Source organism: Rhododendron vialii, chromosome 2a (assembly GCF_030253575.1).
Source record: "Rhododendron vialii isolate Sample 1 chromosome 2a, ASM3025357v1".
Lineage (NCBI taxonomy): Eukaryota > Viridiplantae > Streptophyta > Magnoliopsida > Ericales > Ericaceae > Rhododendron > Rhododendron vialii.
In genome coordinates this window covers 45,323,456-45,344,268 of record NC_080558.1, presented here as the reverse complement: position 1 = coordinate 45,344,268, position 20,813 = coordinate 45,323,456, and the positions used below count along the sequence as shown (strand labels likewise).

Below are 20,813 nucleotides of genomic sequence, written 5' to 3'. Positions count from 1 at the left end.
TATTTGATTACGCGGTCTAAACCGCATGTCTCTACTATACCTTTTGCCTTTCTTTCATATGTGTTCCCTCAAAAATTTATATCACAATTAAGCCTATTGTGTTGTATAATTACTAGCTGTTACTTGCAATACTTTCTTTTTTTTTGTTGAAATTTGATAGGTAGGCTATTAATTATGTGATCCAAAAGAACTTATTGGGATCTCAATTGAATATTGTTCATAATTAAGCCTATCGTGTTATGCTCCCTCCGTCCCATCTTGTTAGTTCTTTATTTCATTTTGGGATGTCTCAAATTATTAATCATTTTTTAAAAGTCAAACAACAAAGTATATAGATTTTCATGAAAACTAACCTTCATAAAGGTAGAAAAATAAATTTAAAATTGAGAAATTTAAAGGACAATAATGGAAATCAAAACTAACTTTTTTAGGAGACATGCATTTAATGTCTGTTCTGTTAAAATATTAGAACTCCCAAAAGAGACCAACCGAATGGACGGAGGAAGTACCTTAGAAGGCTGCTACTTTTCGTACCTTATTGAGATACTTGATAGGCCTCTATCATTTTTCTCCCAAATTTGTTGTGATCTCAAGTCAAATAATGATCATCATTAAGCCTATTAATTGTGCATACCTTATAAGATTGGCACTTTTAGTACTAGTTTTGGATATTTGATAGGCATTTGGCAATTAATAACGAGATCCACACATTCTTCATTATTTCTTCTTCTTTTTTTCCTTTCATATGTTTTTAAAACACATTAAATCGCTAGAACCTTGTTCGTTTTGGTATTTGGATTTTAGATTTTGAGTTGAGAGAGATAGAGAAAAATAAGAGTAATAATTAAAAAAAATTTATTAGGAACCATGCGCTGAGAAAAAGTCCAAAACCCAAATACTACCAAACCGAACAAGGTCTAGTACTTTCAGTACCTTCTTGTTTAGTACTCAGTAGGTTTTAGACATTGATTCCCACACAGATTTTTGTGAATATATCATGCACATACATTTTTGTAGGGCCCATATTGGGGTCCCACAAAATGATCCAAACTGCTCATCTTTTTTAAAATATTTTTTGGAGGGTTCCCGTAAAAATCAACTCCAACGGATATCGGTAAGGGCTTTCTTAGAAATCGAAGGGCGAATCATTCTGTTTTGCCCTACGATTTCTGAAAAAGCTCTTACCGATATTCGTTGGAGCTAATTTTTTTTACAGAAACTCTCCAAAAAATATTTTAAAAAAGATGAGCAGTTCGGATCATTTTGTGTAACCCCGATATGGACCCCACAAAAATATATATGCATGATATGTGCACAAAAATATGTGCAAGTAGCACTGTTGTTAATTACATATAGACTAAATAGTCTACAGTAGTCTCTGTTTTGTTTTTTCTTCCTTTCGTACTTGTTTTTTTTAACGAAATCATAATCCAAACAGAAAGTCTACACACACAGCAGATCTGTGCACAGATTTCATTGTGGGGCCCACCACGGGTCCCACACAAATCATCCGAGCCGTTCATTAAATGTAAAATATTTTTTCAAGGGTCCCTGTAAAACATAAGCTCAATCCGATACCTATAAGTGCTCGATCCAACCATATAACTTTTCATTATCTGGAAATCTGAATGAAAAGTTAGATGGTTGGATGAAGCACCTATAGTTATCAGATTGAGGTTATTTTTTACGGAAACCCTTGAAAAAATGTTTTACATTTAATGAACGGCTCGGATGATTTGGATGAGACCCGTGGTGAACCTCACAACAAAATCTGTGCACATATTGTGCACAGATATGATGTGTGTGTAGTAGGACTCTAATCCAAATACAACCTTTTTTCTTTCCTTCCATATTTTTTCCCCACATATTTCATAATCCAAAACATATTTACTCAATCAAAAAGAAAAAGAAAAAAACACACCTTTTTAGTATTTAAAAGTTGGCAACGATAGGGAAAAAAAAGCATTCATAAGTTGCGTCCTTCTATCGACATTCCACTGTCAATAATAAAATAAGAAAGAGCAAAAAACACACACACACTTTCTAGAATAGTAGTACTTTTTACGCTTTTTAATACATTTTTTAAACTTTAAGCATTTTTCTTCGTAGGTAGTATCAAGTTTACTCTCTAGTTGACATGGCATAATCCAATTGGCATATTCTCAGAACCTCGACATTAGTGAGGACAGTAGATCAAACACCCCAGCTTAACATGCGCCGGTCCACTTACCGTGCGCCTGCCCCTTTTTTGTCTCCCCAAATCGTACGTGTGTTTCAACCCGTAAAATTTCCCACTCGTACGTGTGTTTCAACCCGTAAAATTTCCCACTCTCTCTCTCTCTCTTCTCTCTCTTTCTCTCTCTAGCCAACAGAGTATATATATACCTAACAAATCTCCATTTTCTCTCTCTGCCCGCCACTCTATTGTTCCTTGCCGGCGCTCTTAAAGCCCTAACTCTCTCTCCTCTCTCTCTCTCTCTCTCTACATCTCCATCTCCGTCTCATGCGATGAAATAACCAAATCTAAGGTAATCTTCAATTACGTTCTTTCTATTCAAACTGCGAAATCTTAGTACTTTGTTTCTTCATATGGTGACCATCCAGAATTCAATTTTCCGCCATATTCGTCGCGTTTTCTCTCTTTTCTGTTCGGCTTTTTTGTAATCTGGTTGGATTTCGCGGGGTTTCTTTTCGAATTTATTATGTTCTGTTTGAGAATTTCAAGTGTATTTTCTTGAATTGGGAAAATACGATGTTCAATTGATCAGTTACATCTTCCGAGAAACGAAACGAAACGAAACGAATCAATGGATTTGATTTATTTCCGCGACTTTGGAGCAGAAATATGTTACTCGAAAGGCTTTTCCTCGGTCTTGAAAAAACAACCAAACGGCGGCCTTTGTTGTTTTCCTAGCTGATGGACAAATCTAATACAGGTCTTGTTTCATTGCTTGTAGTGAAGTAAGCTAATTTGCTCTCTCTTTGTGATTTGCACAATATTCATATATGGGGTTTCTTTTCTTTGTCAAATTTTGTTAATTTATTAATGATTTCGATTATCGTCCAATTCTTCGTTCTCTGTGATCTTTTGTCTATATTCTTCTTTTTTTTCGTGGGTTATTTGGTATTTTCGGTTCAACTCTTCTTTTGTTGCATAAAAAGATCCATTTTATGCTGTAGGTTCTTTGAACTAACTGCCAGTTTCTGCATTTTTGGTCTGATTTTTCAAAGTCTATCAGTTTTTTCCTTTCTCTGCTTCTGATCTGTTTTTTTTTCCTCGATAACAGTTTTGCTTCCGCTTTACTGGTCCGGTTTAGTTGTAGGGTAAGGATGGGAAAATTAACTTCCCTGTAACCTTTGTATTGTTCAGTTGCTAAGAAAGTTGTGGAACCCTCAACTTCAACTTCGCCACCGGGAAACACTTTCCGGCAAAATAGATCCCATAAAAAAGAAGGATTTTAGTTTTTCTGCATTATTCTTTGTCAAGAGAACGCACGTGGGAAATAAATTTCCTTTTCGGCTTTTCCTTTACTTCTCTTTATGTTACTACATTTCCCACGCAACATTTTCGACAACTGAATGGAGCCGTTGTCTCAAATTAACTTCTTTGTACCTATTTTAATGTTCATTCACTAAGAAAGTTGTAGGAATGATCTCCCTTTGTTTTGTGTTGGTTGGTATAAAATGTGCAACTTCCCAAAAAAAAGTTGTACGACCCACAACTTCAACATAGCCACTTGTATTGGAAAAATATGATTTTTAATAGATCAGTTACATCTCTTGAGAATGGAATGAATCAATTTTTGTGAATTCATAAGTCAATCATCTCAATTATGTAGTTTTTTTTTTTCTATCTTTGGCTTTTTGTACGGGCATTATTTGGCATTTTCGGGTTGGACTCTTCTTTTGTTACATACAAAGATCAATTTTATGGTTGTAGGTTCTTTGAACTAACTACCCTTTTCTGCATTTTGGTGTGATTTATATGTCTCTGCATCTGATTTGATTAAGCTTTTGGGACACATGCTTCTTTTTAATTCCTTGACTTACACTCATTTGAAAACCCTTCTCAAAGTCTGTATCAATGTTTTCCATTCTCTGCTTCTGGTCTGATCTTTATATTTTGATGTTAGAATAGTTTCCCTTCCGCTTTACTTTGAAGTTAGGCTCCGTTCAGCTTGGGAAAGGATCAGAAAATCAACTTTCTGCAGCTTCTTTGATGTTCAGTTTACAAGAGAGTCGTGGGACCTGCAACTCCTACTTTTTTTACTGAAAACACTTTCCTGAAAAATAGATCTTGCAAAAAAGATGGAATTTTAGTTTTTTTGAAAAATTCTTGGTGAAGAGAACACATTCGGGAAAATGAATTACCTGTTCCTTCACGTCACTATAATTCCGCACAATGTTCCTACAATTGAACGGAGCCTTTGTAGCAATTCAATTGGTTTTACTCCCTTCATATCCTATCGTGATTTCCAAGGATGTGGAAATATTTTCTCAACCTTTTAATTTCTTTTCTGAAAGTTATCTTTCTGTACTTGTAGAATGGTGAAATATCTACTTGAACTTGTTCTTCCCATCTGTTGATGTAATTGTGTTACAAAAAGTCATGTGTTCTTTGAAAAAGTAGTTTTTAAAATCGTTAAATTGCAACTAACTGTGCTTAAGTATTATTAAGGATTCAGTTTTTCGTTTAGTCTGGTCTATTTCACTTCCCCTAACTGTTCACAAATCTCCAGGGCCTTAGCTGTTGCCGGTCACCAGGATCAAGTCCTTGCTGGTTATTTGCACTCTTGATTACAAATAGTGGTTGTTTTCCTTTCCTTTCCATTTCCTTTTTCTTCTTCCAGAGGCCATTATGTAAGTGCTTACTGTTCTTCTTGTGCGTATCCAATTTAAAAGTTCATTTTTTCTCATTCTCCATATATTCCATTTGCAAACGCTTTGACAGTGCGTATCTAATTGCAAATCTGAAAGCTAAAGAAAGTTATTATTGAATACATTATGCACTTTATCCATTGAATGCTTGTCATGCACTTTATGGTGGATTGTATCATATGAGCGCAACTGAAGGGCTGAGAACCTACTAGCAGGAGTTCTCAGTTGTTCAGAAGCACTTCCAACTGTTTTTGCATTCCCAGCTACAAACTACAATGTATTATTTTTGTGTCTTCTGATGAATCCTTTCTTGTCTGATGTTCCTCCTTTAGCTCAGTTATCATGCCACCATGTGAAGTTTCACGTATTAAATTTTGTAGATGGCATTTTTGGAGGTAGTTAAACCATATACATAATTGTTCGTTGCCGACATGCATATACCTTTTGGTTGTAACTAGTAACAGTCGGAGTCAGAAAGTTGATTTGATTGGTACAGGGATGTAGGTGATGTGTATTACCAATTTTTGTTCTACTTCCCCGAATCTCCATAGATGTGTTACAACGATATATTTGTTACACACACTTAGACTTTGATTATCCAATTGTGAATGCAGTAATTGTCTATGTTGAAGGAAAAGCAAACCAGGCTACACTTTAATACTTATCCTTCGTGCTCATAAAGTAAGCATTTCATGGCTGATGCATCCTCTGTTTTTTCACTTCTCGATTAAGTCTCAATGCCTTTGGCTTTGCAGTCTACTGTCAGTTGAATTGAGGAAGAATTCAGTGTCTTAATAAAATATTTTGTTCTGCTAATGAGTCTTTACTGGAATGAATTGGTTTGCATTATGCTGTGTCCACCAGTTTGTGCTTCATATTTTGAAACTTAGCGATCATTTGGTAAGAAGTCAGCCCATTGGGAATGACAACTAAAGGGTTTTGTAAACTCGACGCCCTGTAGAGCTGTTTGTTTCTGGTTATTTTGATTATTTCTTGAATACTATTTTATGCTTAAGATCGCATATTCATTTATTTTAGAAATTTTCATGTGCTGTATTTTAAGTCTCATTTTGGTTACCTTTTATGTCGGCTTTTGCTTCCCTCTGATAATGTGATTGTTGTTAAACAGGATGCCAGTCATTACTATGTGTTGAAGGATTGAAGTTTTCATAGAGTCTTGTTTGGACACCAGTTGCTGATTACCTGAAGTTATACCAAAATTATTATAGAAAATGGATCGACGGGATACTTCAGGTTTTGTGAGCGGGGGTGGGATGTACCCTTTCAGAGACATCTAACCCTAATTTTGTACACGAATTTTGTTTTTGCCCGGAAGTCAGGCAGACTGTTCTTTTGTGATTGACAATTGGTTTGGTTCTAAACAAGAGTGTTGCATCTTAGCTTTTGGTTCATGGACGCTAGGTCTCAGTATTCGCGTTTTGCTCGTAACCGGTCATCAAATACATTCTATCTGGGCGAGTCTATCCGGGTAGGAGGATGTGGAGATAATTGTAGCACAGTTTTGCAACTTGAATCCCCTGGTTCTTCTGGCCAGAGGGGATTTAAACGGAAGGTGAGTTCGATTGATAGATCTATGGGGGAGGAAGTTATGTCTCCCTTTTCTTTTATATCGATAGGTCATTCACCAAGTTCCTCTGACAGTAAGGGGAGTTCATCTACTACAGTTTCTTCAGCCAAGGAAAATGATGAGGAGTCCGCAATGGATCGTGTCTTGGACTTTTCACTTAATCTTGGAAATGACAAGACATCCAACCCAAAGAAATCTGCAAGCTTTCACCCGACAGTACCTGATGTGCAGCCGCCCAAGGATTATCTAAAGCTGACTCTAGGGCCTACTGAATCTGATATCACTAGTGTCCACTGGAGCTACGGTCGCTCTGAAAGGGTGGTGGGGAGGCCACTGACTCCTACTGGTCCATTCCACGGGTATGAAGGGCCAGCATCGGTACGTTGGAAAACTATATACCCTTTTCATCCATTGCATACTCCAAAGGAAGCAACGACTAGTATCTTTCCCAATCAAGCTGTAATAATTCAGGATCTCTCATGCTTAGTACCAACACCAAAAAGCTCAGACTTCTGTGCTTCCGGGATGACACAGCAGCAGCAGAAAAATCAACATCAGCGTAGTTCTGGTAGTTCTAGGACATGTCAGTTCATGGGATGTGGCAAAGGAGCACGAGGTGCTTCTGGCCTCTGCATTTCCCATGGCGGCGGCCCCAGATGTCAGAAACCGGACTGCCAAAAAGGAGCTGAGGGGGGAACAGCTTACTGCAAGGCCCACGGTGGTGGTCGACGATGCGAAGAATTGGGGTGTACGAAAAGTGCCGAAGGACGCACGGATAAGTGTATTGCCCACGGTGGTGGGCGGCGGTGCAGTCATGAAGGATGCGGTCGTGCGGCTAGAGGTAAAACTGGGTTGTGCATTCGGCATGGTGGCGGCAAGAGGTGCCAGAAAGAGAAGTGCACAAAGAGCGCAGAAGGGCTCTCAGGTCTTTGCATATCGCATGGAGGTGGCCGGAGGTGCCAGCATCCGGAATGTGGCAAAGGGGCTCAAGGTAGCACAATGTTCTGCAAGGGGCACGGTGGTGGAAAAAGGTGCAAGTTTGAAGGAGGGTGCACCAAGGGTGCAGAAGGGAGCACACCTTTCTGCAAGGGACATGGTGGAGGGAAAAGGTGTTCATTCGAAGGTGGTGGGGTTTGTCCGAAGAGTGTGCATGGTGGGACTCAATTCTGTGTTGCACATGGGGGTGGTAAGAGGTGTGCTATTCCGGAGTGCACAAAGAGCGCACGTGGGCGTACCGACTTTTGTGTCCGTCACGGTGGGGGAAAGAGGTGCCAATCCGAAGGATGTGGAAAGAGTGCACAGGGAGCCACTGATTTTTGCAAGGCACATGGTGGAGGTAAGAGATGCTCATGGGGCCAACGTGAGTCAGAGTTTGGTCAAGGTGAATCACCATGTAATTTATTTGCTAGGGGAAAGACCGGGCTTTGTACATCACATGGTGCTCTGGTTCAAGACAAACGGATTCATGGGGGTGACACACTTGGACAAATGGTCCAGGATCCTAAACCTAGCAAACCTGAGAAGATGAAAGAGGTGGTTGAAGAGGATATGAATGTCGATGTTTTTCGGATGGGTCCTAGCATTTTCAATAGGAAACAATTTAGGCTTTCACCAGATCGCCTTCCAGTTGGTGGCGATGGAGGTCTATCAGACACCCCAGGGATCCCAGAAGGTAGAGTGCATGGAGGAAGAAGTTTTCTGGCAATGTTGACAGGAAGTCCGGGCCTTGGATCAAATGGCAGTAAAAGCTTCATAGGAGAGCCATCCAAGCCGGGAAAATCCTACTTGGCACCACATTACTTTATGTAAGCCGATTTTCACTCCCTTGTTTGCATTTGGCCTTCGTAGCATGCTTGTGTTCTGAATGTGTCCATTGGTCTTGTGGTTTGTTGAATGAGTAGTTCTCATTCTGTGTCTAAGTAGTTAGAGGTTCTGAAGTGTTTTCTTTGGCCACCATTGTAATACAATAAGGTTAAAATCAATTAGGGTTCTACCCTTAAAGACTTATTGAATGTGGGTTGTTGGTATTTCTCTCCTGTAAATAGGTATGTCTACATGAGTTTGGAGCGTCAGACAGTGGTTATTCTCATTATCTTTATAATAAGGCTCCTCCTTTGGTTCGGAGCACATCTCCTTTTGCAATGTACCTTGGTTAAGAACTGAATAATTGTGTTATCTATTTCAATCAGTTTGTTGCGGAAATTCATGTTTAGCATACTTGTACTACTCGCGATGTGATTGGTGGAGAATAAATCTCTTACATTTACGAGCAACTGTGGCAAAGCTCTCTTGATGCCACAGTACATGTATTGGAAAGTAATTTTCTTTGTTGTACTGCTTGAGTAGAGGCAGAGTCACCTGTAAGCAAGGTTTTGAATCACGTGCTGTACCTGCCAGTGTGTACCAGAATTGTGAGAAAGTGGTGCCACACACCTCCAACGCTGTCCTGGTCTCTATACTGGAAATTACCAGAGAGTACCAGCCATTCTGAAAATCTCGGAAGAGATACTGGTACCATTGATTCCGGCCAAGACAGTATAACCCATTAACCTGAAATGCTAAAACATTGCTTCTCACTACCGATCAGACCGATTCCATTGCCTCTCACTCTCGTCCATGATGGTCTCATCTCTGTGAAGACTGAAGTGATCTCTCTCTCTCTCTCTCAGCAATACAGCATCTCGCGAAATTGAATTAAGTTTCTCTCCCATTATCAATCAAGGTGTGTTCCACTAACTGTGAGCACTGTGTATATAGATATATATCTTAGATTTTGGTGAATTTTGGTGATGGTAGGAGTGAATTAGGCTTGTTTGGTGATGATGGGAAAATTGATGGATTCCACTAACTGTTGGAATTGAAAGGTTTAAGGTTTAGTTGGAGACACCATTTTATATACCCACCACCTAACAATATTGCTAAATTGATATTTAATATGTTATGGGTATGAATCTTATGGATTGTAGTTATTACTTTTGTAGGAATAGGCAAAGGGGAGATGCACTTGATCCGATTAGTCTTGAGAACATCGATGTGTTGGGTGATTGTGTGTGTGAAGAACCTAGTCTACTTGGTGAAGAGGATGTTGCATGGGAGATTGTCGAACCACCATCTTTAGAGGCGTTGACGTTGGACGATCATGAGCCTTACTTTAATGATGCCTCCAATAATTGCCAGAACGAGAACCAGTATGTTTGGGATATTGGAGGAGAAAATGACCCTTATGTTTATGTTGAATGACAACATTTGTCTTTTTATTATGTACTTCTTGAGTCTATCACGGAGAACTTTTCTGTTTATTGGTTAGATTTTGTGATGGATATACTATCATGTTGTGTGTATGTATTTGTTATCATGTTATGAACTTGGAAGTTTTGGTTGTTAGTTTGAATCCCTTATGTCTAATGGAAGTTCATGTTATGATTAGCATGTTCTGGTATGGGGAAAACCAGAAAAGTATAAATTTATAGCTATATATAATGGTTGCAGAGCCAAATCTGAAATGGCATCCGGTATCTGACCGGTACCAGTATGTACGGTACCAATAGGAAAACCAGTACCCAAGCTGGTACGATATTCAGAACCTTACCGTCGATGTGGTTTATGAGGTGTATAATTTTAAGTTTCAACATTTGTTAAAATCACCCAACTGGTCACCTCTATAGTACTCTACTGGGAGGTTAAGGAGTCGAATCTTGACAAACACAAGGATTAATTACTAGTTTTCCTGCATAGAAGTTTTCCGTTTCTAGTTTATTTCTTTCTCATGTAGAGCTATTTTTGGGTTTAATTTAGTTGTTGTGGAGCCGACCCCAATTGATTGGGACATAAGGCTCGGTTTGTTGTTGGATATAGATAATTGATGCTGTGTTCCATTAGTGTATAGTTCTTTGAAGTAATTGACGATGTATTGATGTGTGAAACCTATTAGAATCACATGTTTCACTGGTACCCTTGACTCCTTATCTACTAGCATGGGCATTTCCTGTCCCCTGATTTTCTCTTTCTCGAAACCCTCACCGCTAAGAGTGATATTAGTTTGTCTGCAGCATCAGATACCTTATCAAATTCACCATTCAGAGTACAACATTACACTTTCTCCAAGAATATATTCTTTATTTGTAGTGGTAACAGCAATGTCCAGAACTGACCTTTTGACTCCCATAAGAACAATTGTTCGGTGCTCCTGGGTTACCGCCACGTGATCCCTCAGTGGCATACGTGATGTCCCATGAGCACGGAATAATCACTCCTCCTGTAAACCCTCTCTTTTGTTTTGTTTTTCTTATTCTTACACTCTTTTACATTACTACACCAATATACCAAACCAATAGCCCCGTAGCTCTCCTCTCATAGAACCTCATGCTTGAATTTGGCCATCTTAGAAAGCTCTTCAACTGCTTCAACCAAATGATCCAGCCTTGCGACAAACTCAATAAGCAAGGAAGTGAATGTGGCAAGCGACAGCGCCGCAGTACTCTCGAGTGCCTTCATCGTCGGTATAAAATCTGCTCCAAATCCTCCCTCCTCTTCAAAAGCATCCACTTCTCTAGACGGCCATGAATGTAACCTCCTTGATTGCTTCCTCATCATCTCATGGTAAGACTCTGCTTGTGGTTGTGGCGGTGGAGGCAGAGTGCCTGAAACCGGGTTCTGGTTTTGATCAGGGGTGGTGGTTTTCTCAAGCTCCGCTGATTCGGTGGAGAAATCGTAGAGGGTGGACGAGAGGGTGTGAGTGAGTTTGGGGAGTGGCTTTGAGGGGTTATCGGGTGGCTCGTAATTGGACGTGAGGAGATAGGAATGCATGTCTATGGCGCTTTGGAGTCGCTCCGTTGAGCTGTGAACCCTCTTTAGGAGAGTGGTTTTGAGGGTTCGTTCCATGTTGCTTACATCTTTGCCTAGTGATCTAACTAGTTCTGCAGCTTGACTTGTCGCATCTTGGATCTCGGTCTGAAATGTGATTCTTAGATTGTAGGGAGCCTGAAAAAAAAAAATAAAGGAAAAAGGAAAAAAACTCGTTCAATTATGACAACATATGTAGAGAATGGGATTCAAAACTGAACAGAATCTGTAGGAAACGTAGGAATCATCTGTTGCCATAAATCCTGAAACGGTTTTTGTTTTTCTGGAACAGACCCGAATAGCTACGATAGCTGCCTCATGACTCAAAATTTTACTAATTACGTGATATGAACATATTCAAAGTACAAACTTAGTTCAAATCATCTGAACGGAAATATCTTTGTACCTCTGCTCCTATGAAATTTCAGCAGCAGAATCTCTCACAAAAGACTCTGATCGGTAGGAGTAGTTTTTTGTACAATCACCGAACTGAAATTTCATAGAAATAGGTACAGGTGACCTGAAGAGTGCAGCGGTACAAACTCCATTGCAGCAGAAAACTCAAAAAAATCAATCGGGTGAGGCTTGAACTCCGACCAAAAAAAAGAAAGAAAGGCAGCAGCAGCAAATTGCGATATTTAGGATAGAGGAAGATCCTTTTGCACATAGAATAACCTAAAAGATGGATATCTTTCAGCAAGTTTCCTTCTTTGGACCACAACAATAAACCAGGGAATGTGTGGCATAATTCCTCAACTGCTAGATTCTTGCACCTTTTGTGTCCAATACCCTTCCTAATCATTCATTCTTGGTATATTCGCAAACCGCACCCAAATTTGCGATTTCAAGTTGGAACTGGGTACTGATTCCGATATTAAACGAGATTATTTAGTATTCTTGCGCAACTGGAAGGGGAGGCGATACTAGTTATGAGTTCAGAATGCTTATGTTTCTCATAATTCTTGCCTAAGCAGCAGAATGCTCTATACAAGTCTTTTCCACCACTCAAATGGCATGGGGTCTACGTTTTGTGGCCTGTCCCGAACAAATGTGCGGGAGAGAGAGAGAGAGAGAGAGAGAGAGAGAGAGAGAGAGAGAGAGAGAGAGACCTGAATTTCAGAGTGAAGAACACCATGAAGAGCCATAACCTCGTAAGCACAATAACGTAGCACTGCACTAACTTTGACATATTCAGACCATGGATAGAAGAAGTGTCTAAACCTTCCATGGGGTGGCTCCCATTTAGCTGATACAGCCTTTGCAATTTGAACCAGAAAAAAAACAAAAAAACAAAAACAAAAAACAAATACTAAGATCATCATCATTGCTTTTCTTACCAAAAATACTTAATTTGTTGGGTGTAAAAGAGTTCTGAATTGAAAGATCGATCAAAATACATGTATCTGTACCAAGGATTCTATTTTCGCTGAGGAATTCAAAGTGGATCGACATTTCCGGTAGGCAGGCTCATCTGGAAACTCATCCATGACAGTCTTGGAGAACTCCGGATTATCCGATCTGTCGTCTTCTAAATACTTCCTCACACATTCTGCAATTACCCAGATGATATTTTCTTACAAGAGCTTTGAAAAGTAAACACAATGCTTATGGCATGATTTATTGATGGGATATATTAGACACGTGATTGAATTTACAAATTTTATGTACCTACAGGGGTGTTCGGACAAATAAGTCACTTTGGCTTATTTTTTGTCCTTATTCAAATTTTTTTCGTATCACTTGGCTTATTGTCATTTTTTTGGGGATTATTGCATCCTCGCGTCAAGAGGAATCTAAAAAGTAAATTTTTTTGACCGAAATCCAATTTTTTTTGAATAAAGACGAAAAAAAATCAATAAGCTAATTTTTTCGTCTTTATTTAAAAAAAATTGGATTTCGGTCAAATTTTTTTACTTTTTAGATTCCTCTTGTTGTGAGGATGCAATAATCCCCAAAAAAATGACAATAAGCCAAGTGATACGAAAAAAATTTGAATAAGGACAAAAAATAAGCCACTGTGGCTTATTTGAAAAATTCGAATTATCATAGCGAAGGGGGTGTTTCTTATAGTGAAAAATTTGTAGATTTTTATTTGTGGTTGAGAAGTTAGGTGTTTTCAGTAGTGAATAAGTTGTTGAAAAATGTTAAGTTGTTTCCAGTAGTGAATAAGTTGTTAATGGATTTGTAAGTATAGTTACAGTAGAAAAAAAAGTTTTTGTTGGCAATTTTTTTAGTGAAAACAAGATAGTTAAATGCTAAAACTTTGTTGTTAGTGGAAACAAGATAGGAAAATTTGTTAAGTTTTTAGTCTTTTTTTTAGTGGAAACACCCCCAGTCATAGGGCAGAAGTAGGGCTACAAACGAATCGAGCTACTCACGAGCAGCTCGAGCTCAATTTTTGGGCTCGTGTAAAAAATGAGATGAGCTCAACACTCTAAAGCTCAGTTCTGCTCGGAAAAACTCAACTCTTTTTTATAGGCTCGACTTGTTTATGGAGGCTCAAAAAAGCTCAGCTTGTTTACAAACAAGCCTAGCCGAGCTCGTGTTCTAGGCTCGTTTCGTAAACGAGCCGAGTTAGCGGAGCTCGTAGACTTCAAAGCTAAGTTGAGCTCGTTTGCACCCCTAGGTAAATACGTAGTTTACCTTCAAGTGAGTCAGCCACTGCATTGAAGCTGCTAACTAGCTCCTTGTGCAACTGCTCCCCAGCCCATATCGGCAAAATCAGCACATTCACCAACACTGCAACGATCCCGCCGATCGCGATCGAGTACAGCCGATACATGGAAGTTGGGATCGGGTTACCGATCGGTTTCCCCATCCGATACCCAGAAACTATGATCAAACAGTATGTGAAAAGTATGACCCGAAATCCGTACTCGTATTGCACAAGTGATGGCCATTGCTTCATGAACGATGTCACAGTCCCTTCAATCCATGTATAAGAACAGAGCAATATTGTCAGCAAAATCATACGATTTTTTTCTTCTTTAGTATTACGTAAACATCACATAATATCCAAAAATGGTTACGTTGTTCACATATATTTTGCCGGGGCCCATCAAGTGATATATGACGTGCTATTTAAAACCTAAGAGCAGGTGATATGGTCGTACCATATATAGCGCCCACATCTAGCGCCCACATCAAACGATAGTCAAAAGTATTGCGCGAATGTGATCACCATACCATTTCTTGTTTCGAAAAAAACGAGGACGATGGATCACGTACCAATGATAAAGATACTGATTCCGATGATAATAGGCTCGGCGATTCTGCCCGTGCGTAAGGCTAGCTGAGCTACACCAATGGCTAATATTCCTGCCAACAAGCTTCCCAGTGCTCGATTGAATCCTCGATTAAATGTTGCACCTAATTCAAAACAATTTTGAAAACATAGCTTATAAGATCTCAATGTCACATGATCACTTCAATAAAGATTCCACTATCTATGCATGAAAATTTTGGCAGAATATATAGCATCTCCTTTTTTTTTTCAGCTTAGTATGCATCCTCTCTTTCCAACTAAATTGAAAGTAGGTTAGCTTAAATTCGTGAACTCAGAGCATCTTTAACGGGAGAAATTTTTTGGTGTCGGGCGGGTATGTCCCACGTGGTACCTGCTCGGCACATCTGGGCCATCCAATACACTTTTGGACGGCTCGGATTGAAACTCTCTCTCTCCTCTCACCCCAGCACTTACTCTCTCATTTTTCTCTCTCCAAATCTGAGCCATCCAAAAACGCAATGGACGGCTCGGATTCGCCGAGCAGGCACCACCACCCGGCACTGAAACTTTTTCCCTTTAACAGATACAAAAAAAAAAAAAAACGTTTATGTATTAAAAAAGCTCAGCATTTTTATGTCGGCAGATACCTCAAACAATATTTGACCTTTCAAATTTTGCTTCTCCCCTTTGAAATTTGAAGAGTAAGAAGCTCTTTCAAATGCATGGAAAAAAAAAAAAAAACTTTATTGCCCATGCGTGATTGCATGGTTTCCCAACTTTTGATCCCATATTTGCAGGGTTTCCAAACTTATGTATCTATTACATATGCATGTAGACAGTAGAATGTTCCTTATCCATGCATGCACAAGAATCTCTAAGGCCCCGTTTCGCTACATGAAATAAGTACTTATTTTTTGAATTAAAGGTGATGTATTGCAAGAGAAATAACTTGTCTCGTTAAACGATAAATAAACGCTTGAAAACAAGAACCTTAGCGGAACGGAAACTTGTATATATAATGGCACTCGTGTACGTACCAACAGTGTATTCAAACATGATGGCAACAGTGAGGATGGACCATATGATGCTTTCACCAAACACTTCATACGGTGCTCTGAACAGTATGAGCAAAGACACCAGCAGGACAGCCAACCCCACTTTCAATGCAAACACTACCCTATTTGTGTCTTCTTTGCAAAACACCCAAACACTCCAAATCCCATCTTTCAAATACAGGAAACCCGTTTCCTCGCCGGATTTCTTCCCGGTTTCCAGCCTCGTCTTACCCTTGGCAATCGCGGGAATGTTGATCTCAAAACTACCCTTTTTCCCATTCATGATGATGAATCTCGGATATCGATCAAATACAAGCTTTTCCAAATCTTTTCGTAGCCTTTCTTCGGCCTCTACCGCCCCCGTAATATTGTCAGAAAAGGAAAGGAAAAGACAAGAAGAGAATTGAGAAATAGTTAGGGTTTGGAGATTTTTGAGATGAAATTAGAGTGGGATGGAGTGAGAAAGTGATTTTAGAGAGGGGGAGCATCCGAGGAGGAATGGCGCTATAAGTTGATGGTAAGAAAGCATATATAGAAAACAGAATAATGCCGGCCTTGATAGTTGGAAGAAAGAGATATAATGGAGCTAAGTAAGTTGGATAAGTAGATGCTTAATTTCAATAATGCAGCAATATGCATGGTTCGAAGAATTAGAATCTGCTATTGCATGGCGCCACTGCATGCACACGGCTTTAGTCGCCACATTTTTTCGCGCCAATTAATTGTCTTCCTCCTTAATTAGGCTATAATACTGGTAATCACAAGAATAACAATTGTGCTGATGAAGAGCAATTTAGGGTTGATGCTCATCTATTGTCAAGTATTACGATTCCCAGGGTCAGGTCGATCATCTCTTGCTACCCAGAGCTGGCCTTGAGTTAAAGAATAATGTGGGGCCGCTTTAGGCCCCCAAAATTTACGAACTAATTAGGGTGCCCTCCCATTTTGTACCATTTTTAATAGTCTAACAAAAAGGGGGAGCCCATCTTTAATTATCACTTTAGGCCCCCAAAAACTACAAGAACTTAATTGTTCTTTCAACTCGTACAAGTACTTGTGCGTGTGCCATCTTTTCCCATGCATGCAAAAATACACATTAGTACAGTATTCCCATTAAAACAATAACCTAATGTATGTGTTATGTATATTAGAACTGCACAATATATTATAGATTATTGTGCTAAAAAAAGAGGTTTGAAGATAGAGGAATATATGGGACTAGGAACTGGAGTAGTACGTAGCCATGCATCTTCACTTTCTTCACGTGGAATGTCATTAGGGTTGTTGGCCTCAATTATTGCTTTATCTGTTAGGCATAGTATCTCATAATCCTCCTTCCTATGTTTACCACCTGCTAGGGGATTGTATTCTTTTAACATCCTCTCATGTGTTGCCACGTTTAAAGTTTGTCACGTGTAGTATCTTTTTGAATCTATCATCGTGCAGTATAGTCTTTTTGTTGGGTCTGTCGATATGAATTGAATTTTTAAAATGTAAGATAGAATAGATCGACCCCCTGCTGCTCTGATGCTATGTACGTAGAGACTTTATATTATGATCTAAGATTATAGGTTACCAACATTTCCCAGCAAGATTTCTAACATTATTTCAGTATTAGGTCTAATGGATCAACTAATCTGGGAGATTAATCCCACTGTTCATTAGCAAAGGGTCCAATTAAATCTGAGCTAGGAAAACTCCATATATATATAGTAATTTTCAGGTCCACTCGCCCGGATTTTTTTATGGTCCGGATTTTTCATTTTCCGATCGATTTGCGATGATCCGAGCCGCTCAATGTGATCAGAACTGATTTTAATGGTATCCAAGAGAAATCACCCAAAAAAAATAATTGGGAAGGGCTTGATTCAAATAGTTTTTTTATTGAACGGTTTAGAAAAAAGTGCTCAGATCAAGCCCTTCCCGGTCATTTTTTTTGCTGTTTTCTCGCGAGTACCCTTAAAATCACGTTTTGAACACATTGAGCGGCTCGGATCATCCTAAATCGATCGGGAAATGGGAGCTAAGACACAAATCCGGATCATAAAAAAATCCGGGCGACCGGACCTGAAAAGGACTCATATATATATATATATATATATATATATATATATATATATATATATATATATATATATATATATATATATATATATATATATATATATATTGAGTGGTCACACAAAAACTAATTGCACACCATTGGAAGGAAAAACGGCAAACCATGAGCTTATGAGGCTCTTAGTTGCCAAGTGACTATCTCTGCACCGACGCCTGGGTTAACCTTCCCTAGTTTAAACCCGACAATATATTCCTCAAAATTTGATCTATTTGTTTTTATTTGCAAGCCTTTTGACTCGATCAGTTACAGAATTTGTTCTATTATTCCCCCCATGAGTTTTCTTCTTCTTACATAACCATTCTTTTATATATGGACCAAGAATTATATAGTACGTGTATCTGATGCCATTTGACAGATTATATATTTTCCTTGCGCAAGTAGGCAAATACAGCCCACATCCAGCTTTTATTTGGTGGAAAACTCAAATAGAAAATATATATCTTAATTTGGAATAGCTATATATATAAATAGCATATATGCTGCTTTTTGGCTTTCTAACTTGTTTTTGATTGAGACAAAAATAAGGGAAAAGAAATAGAATATGTTCTAGGCATAAAGGTGAAAAGTAAATTCAGGGTTGATACCAGAAAATGTATGGATGTGATTGAGACTTGACTCATTGTTTGATAGTGTAATTGTCTTTTGGTTATTTTTTTTTTTTTGATCCGGTCTTTTGGTTATTGATCCCACTTAGTTAAGTACTCCGCTAGTAACTTGTAAGTATTTATTATGACTACTATATAGTACTAGCTATATATTTTTCTCCTAAAAACTTTATTTTTTTGTTTTTCTGAAAATCAAGCTACATTTTACACCCAAAAATACAAAAGTTTTTTTTCATTTTTTTGACTTTTAATTTTCCCACAAATTAAAGAAATAATTGTGATTTTTTTTAAATTGGTGCCAAAAATTCATAAAAACTATGCACTCGCGGCAGTGCCTTATTTTCTTTTTTGAAAGTTATACGTTTTTGAAAGTTATACGTACTACTTTTAAAAAAGAACAACAAAAATAGCACACAGGGAGCATAAAGACCACACATGGTTGCCGACGGTATGAAAGTCACAGAATGTGCATATATAAAGTCTATAAGCGTGTCATGTTGTACTTGTACACATTACACGGCTCATCACAGAAGATCAATCGCAGACTCAATAATTTAATTGGACTAAACTAATCAGACATGGACCCCGGCCCCGCCTCGGGCGATTCCATCTTTTAGATGACCAAAAGTAGAATTTAAAATGGGTGTTTTTGGACAAGCAGTTATTATAATTGTCAAAACGACTGACTACCTTAGCAAGGGTTGTGTCGTTTCAAATAGACACTCATGTCTTAACATAAACTCTTGAAGTCGTTGTTTGATACTTACATAATTAAAAATCAAAATTTTCTCACCCCTTTTCTCTTTTTTCTGTTATTTTATAACTCAATTGAGGTGTCTAAGCCAACTTATGCGCATGCCGACTTATCTATGAGGGACCAATCCCACCATCATTGCCTTTCTCTGAATCACATTAAGGTAACAAATTTTGGAGAAGTCCCTTCAACTTAATTTGGTGGTTGCAATTCTGCATTAAGAACAAATTAAGCATTGGTGTATTATGGAAACGGAGAAATTTTTTGGTGCACATAGGGTATAGTCCACGTGATACTCGAACGCGCATCCGAGCCGTCTAAACGTGTTTTGGACGGTCAGGATTTAGAGGCCGAGAAAGAGGAGGAGAGTGGTCGGCTGAGTAGGAGAGAGAGTGCTTAGATCTGGGCTGTTCATTTACAACCTCTAGATAATGAGGGCAAATTGTATATTTAAAATGTGCTTTTTTTAAGTCTAAAATCCTTCCACTTATTTCGTGGATTTTCACATAATGTTCCATTATAGAAGAAGCATTTTTGACTGCATATAAAAGGTGAACCACGGAAAATCCACGGTATATATTGACAGGGAAATTTTTGTGGGAATTTGGTTCTCATATCTGGGACAATATTCAGGGACATGATTGAAAAGGGGGAGTGATAGATTGTCCAGCCATCCAATATGCCCTCAAATTTTTAATAATTAGACGTCGGGTCAGCTTGCAGGCACCTCAACAAATTTTGGGATCCTGAAGTTAACGATTAAGCAAACTCTCCAGTGGTCCCAATATTTAGAATGTTTGACCATTGTACGTAGGATTCAAACATGCGATCGAAAAGTATAAGCACTTATTACTCATGTCCACTTAGCCAAATCCGTTCTGGTTTCCGATATGCCCTTTTCTCTTCAATTAGCAGTTTTCGGCCCCAACAGACACTGATTAATGACGTTAGTCAGAATTGGTATATATTCACTTGGGCTGATCCTTTTAAAGCATTGTTGAGAAAAGTTCACCATTAACTAACTAAAGTAATCAGAAAGATAGAGAAACCTAAATAAGAATCATGCCACGGCTTTTTCTCTTTTGTGTGAAATTACCACCATGCCCACTATGTTTTGGAATTGGATGCTAAGATGTGTCCTCAAATTTAGTCTTTGAATTGATTAAAATGAGCTCCCAATGCAAATGGACCTTATTCCCCTTCCCCAATTTCAACTGTTTTGATATATATACTTGTGTCTTACATTTTATCGTTGCCAGTTTTATCAGTTGGAAACAAATGGAGTGGCAGCCAAGTAGTAAGCGCCTTATACTTCTTGCACCAGGTGAGGGTTCAAACCCCATCATCATCCCCATTGCCTTTCGCCTAGATTAGTAGAAGAACAGAATTTGCCTTGTTCGAAAAAAGAAAAAGGAAAAAAGTTTTATATCACGGTCAGAAATGGATACTACTTTCATTAATCATGTGTTTTTCTTCATGAGTCTTGGGCTACCCGGTTGAAGTTGGTTTGAACCGTGTTAGTTTTCCAATGGTGCAAGCGGAGGACCCAAGAGGGCATAGAAAAGACCAGTTAGAGCGACTCAAAGCTGAATTTGAGTAAATTACATACTATGATACTAACGTCGCTCCACATCTTGTACGTCCCTGGGTGAAACCCATTCCTGTAATGCATGTTTGCCTTCGCCTTGGACTTGCATGTGTTATGCAATGTCTTGAGTGATGTTTCAAATCCTACTTGAAAGA

At 38.7% G+C, this 20,813-nt stretch overlaps 2 protein-coding genes across 6 annotated transcripts; one reads left to right on the top strand and one right to left on the bottom strand.

The window, feature by feature from the left end:
* Window positions 1-2,375: 2,375 nt before the first annotated feature.
* Window positions 2,376-8,608, top strand: LOC131315021 (uncharacterized). Of its 5 annotated transcripts, none has more exons than XM_058344099.1 (4): window positions 2,376-2,528; window positions 4,740-4,860; window positions 6,008-6,323; window positions 6,372-8,608. In XM_058344099.1, the coding sequence occupies exons 3-4, from the start codon at window positions 6,290-6,292 to the stop codon at window positions 8,273-8,275; spliced, it is 1,938 nt and encodes a 645-aa protein (XP_058200082.1). In that variant the 5' UTR covers window positions 2,376-2,528; window positions 4,740-4,860; window positions 6,008-6,289; the 3' UTR covers window positions 8,276-8,608. The 5 variants fall into 5 exon arrangements, with proteins under 5 accessions (XP_058200082.1, XP_058200059.1, XP_058200050.1 ...); XM_058344076.1 differs by adding an exon at window positions 5,493-5,559 and having other exon boundaries at window positions 6,008-8,608; XM_058344067.1 differs by having other exon boundaries at window positions 6,008-8,608.
* A 2,127-nt stretch (window positions 8,609-10,735) lies between these two features.
* On the bottom strand, window positions 10,736-16,089 carry LOC131315013 (aluminum-activated malate transporter 9-like). Its single transcript, XM_058344056.1, has 6 exons — window positions 15,572-16,089; window positions 14,537-14,677; window positions 13,952-14,233; window positions 12,718-12,857; window positions 12,418-12,564; window positions 10,736-11,446 (listed from the first exon to the last, which is right to left on the bottom strand). Exons 1-6 carry the CDS (start codon window positions 15,870-15,872, stop codon window positions 10,817-10,819), a joined length of 1,641 nt encoding a protein of 546 aa, XP_058200039.1. The 5' UTR covers window positions 15,873-16,089; the 3' UTR covers window positions 10,736-10,816.
* Between the last annotated feature and the right edge of the window lie 4,724 nt (window positions 16,090-20,813).

Bases quoted from the DNA above. Each gene is read 5' to 3' on its own strand.
- LOC131315021 (XM_058344067.1), top strand. From the start codon at position 6,290: ATGGACGCTAGGTCTCAGTATTCGCGTTTTGCTCGTAACCGGTCATCA.
- LOC131315013 (XM_058344056.1), bottom strand. From the start codon at position 15,872: ATGAATGGGAAAAAGGGTAGTTTTGAGATCAACATTCCCGCGATTGCC. The intron at 14,678-15,571 runs GTACGTACACGA...GTTTTGAATTAG, and splicing joins CATGTTTGAATACACTGTTG to GTGCAACATTTAATCGAGGA. The intron at 14,234-14,536 runs GTACGTGATCCA...CATGGATTGAAG, and splicing joins AATCAGTATCTTTATCATTG to GGACTGTGACATCGTTCATG.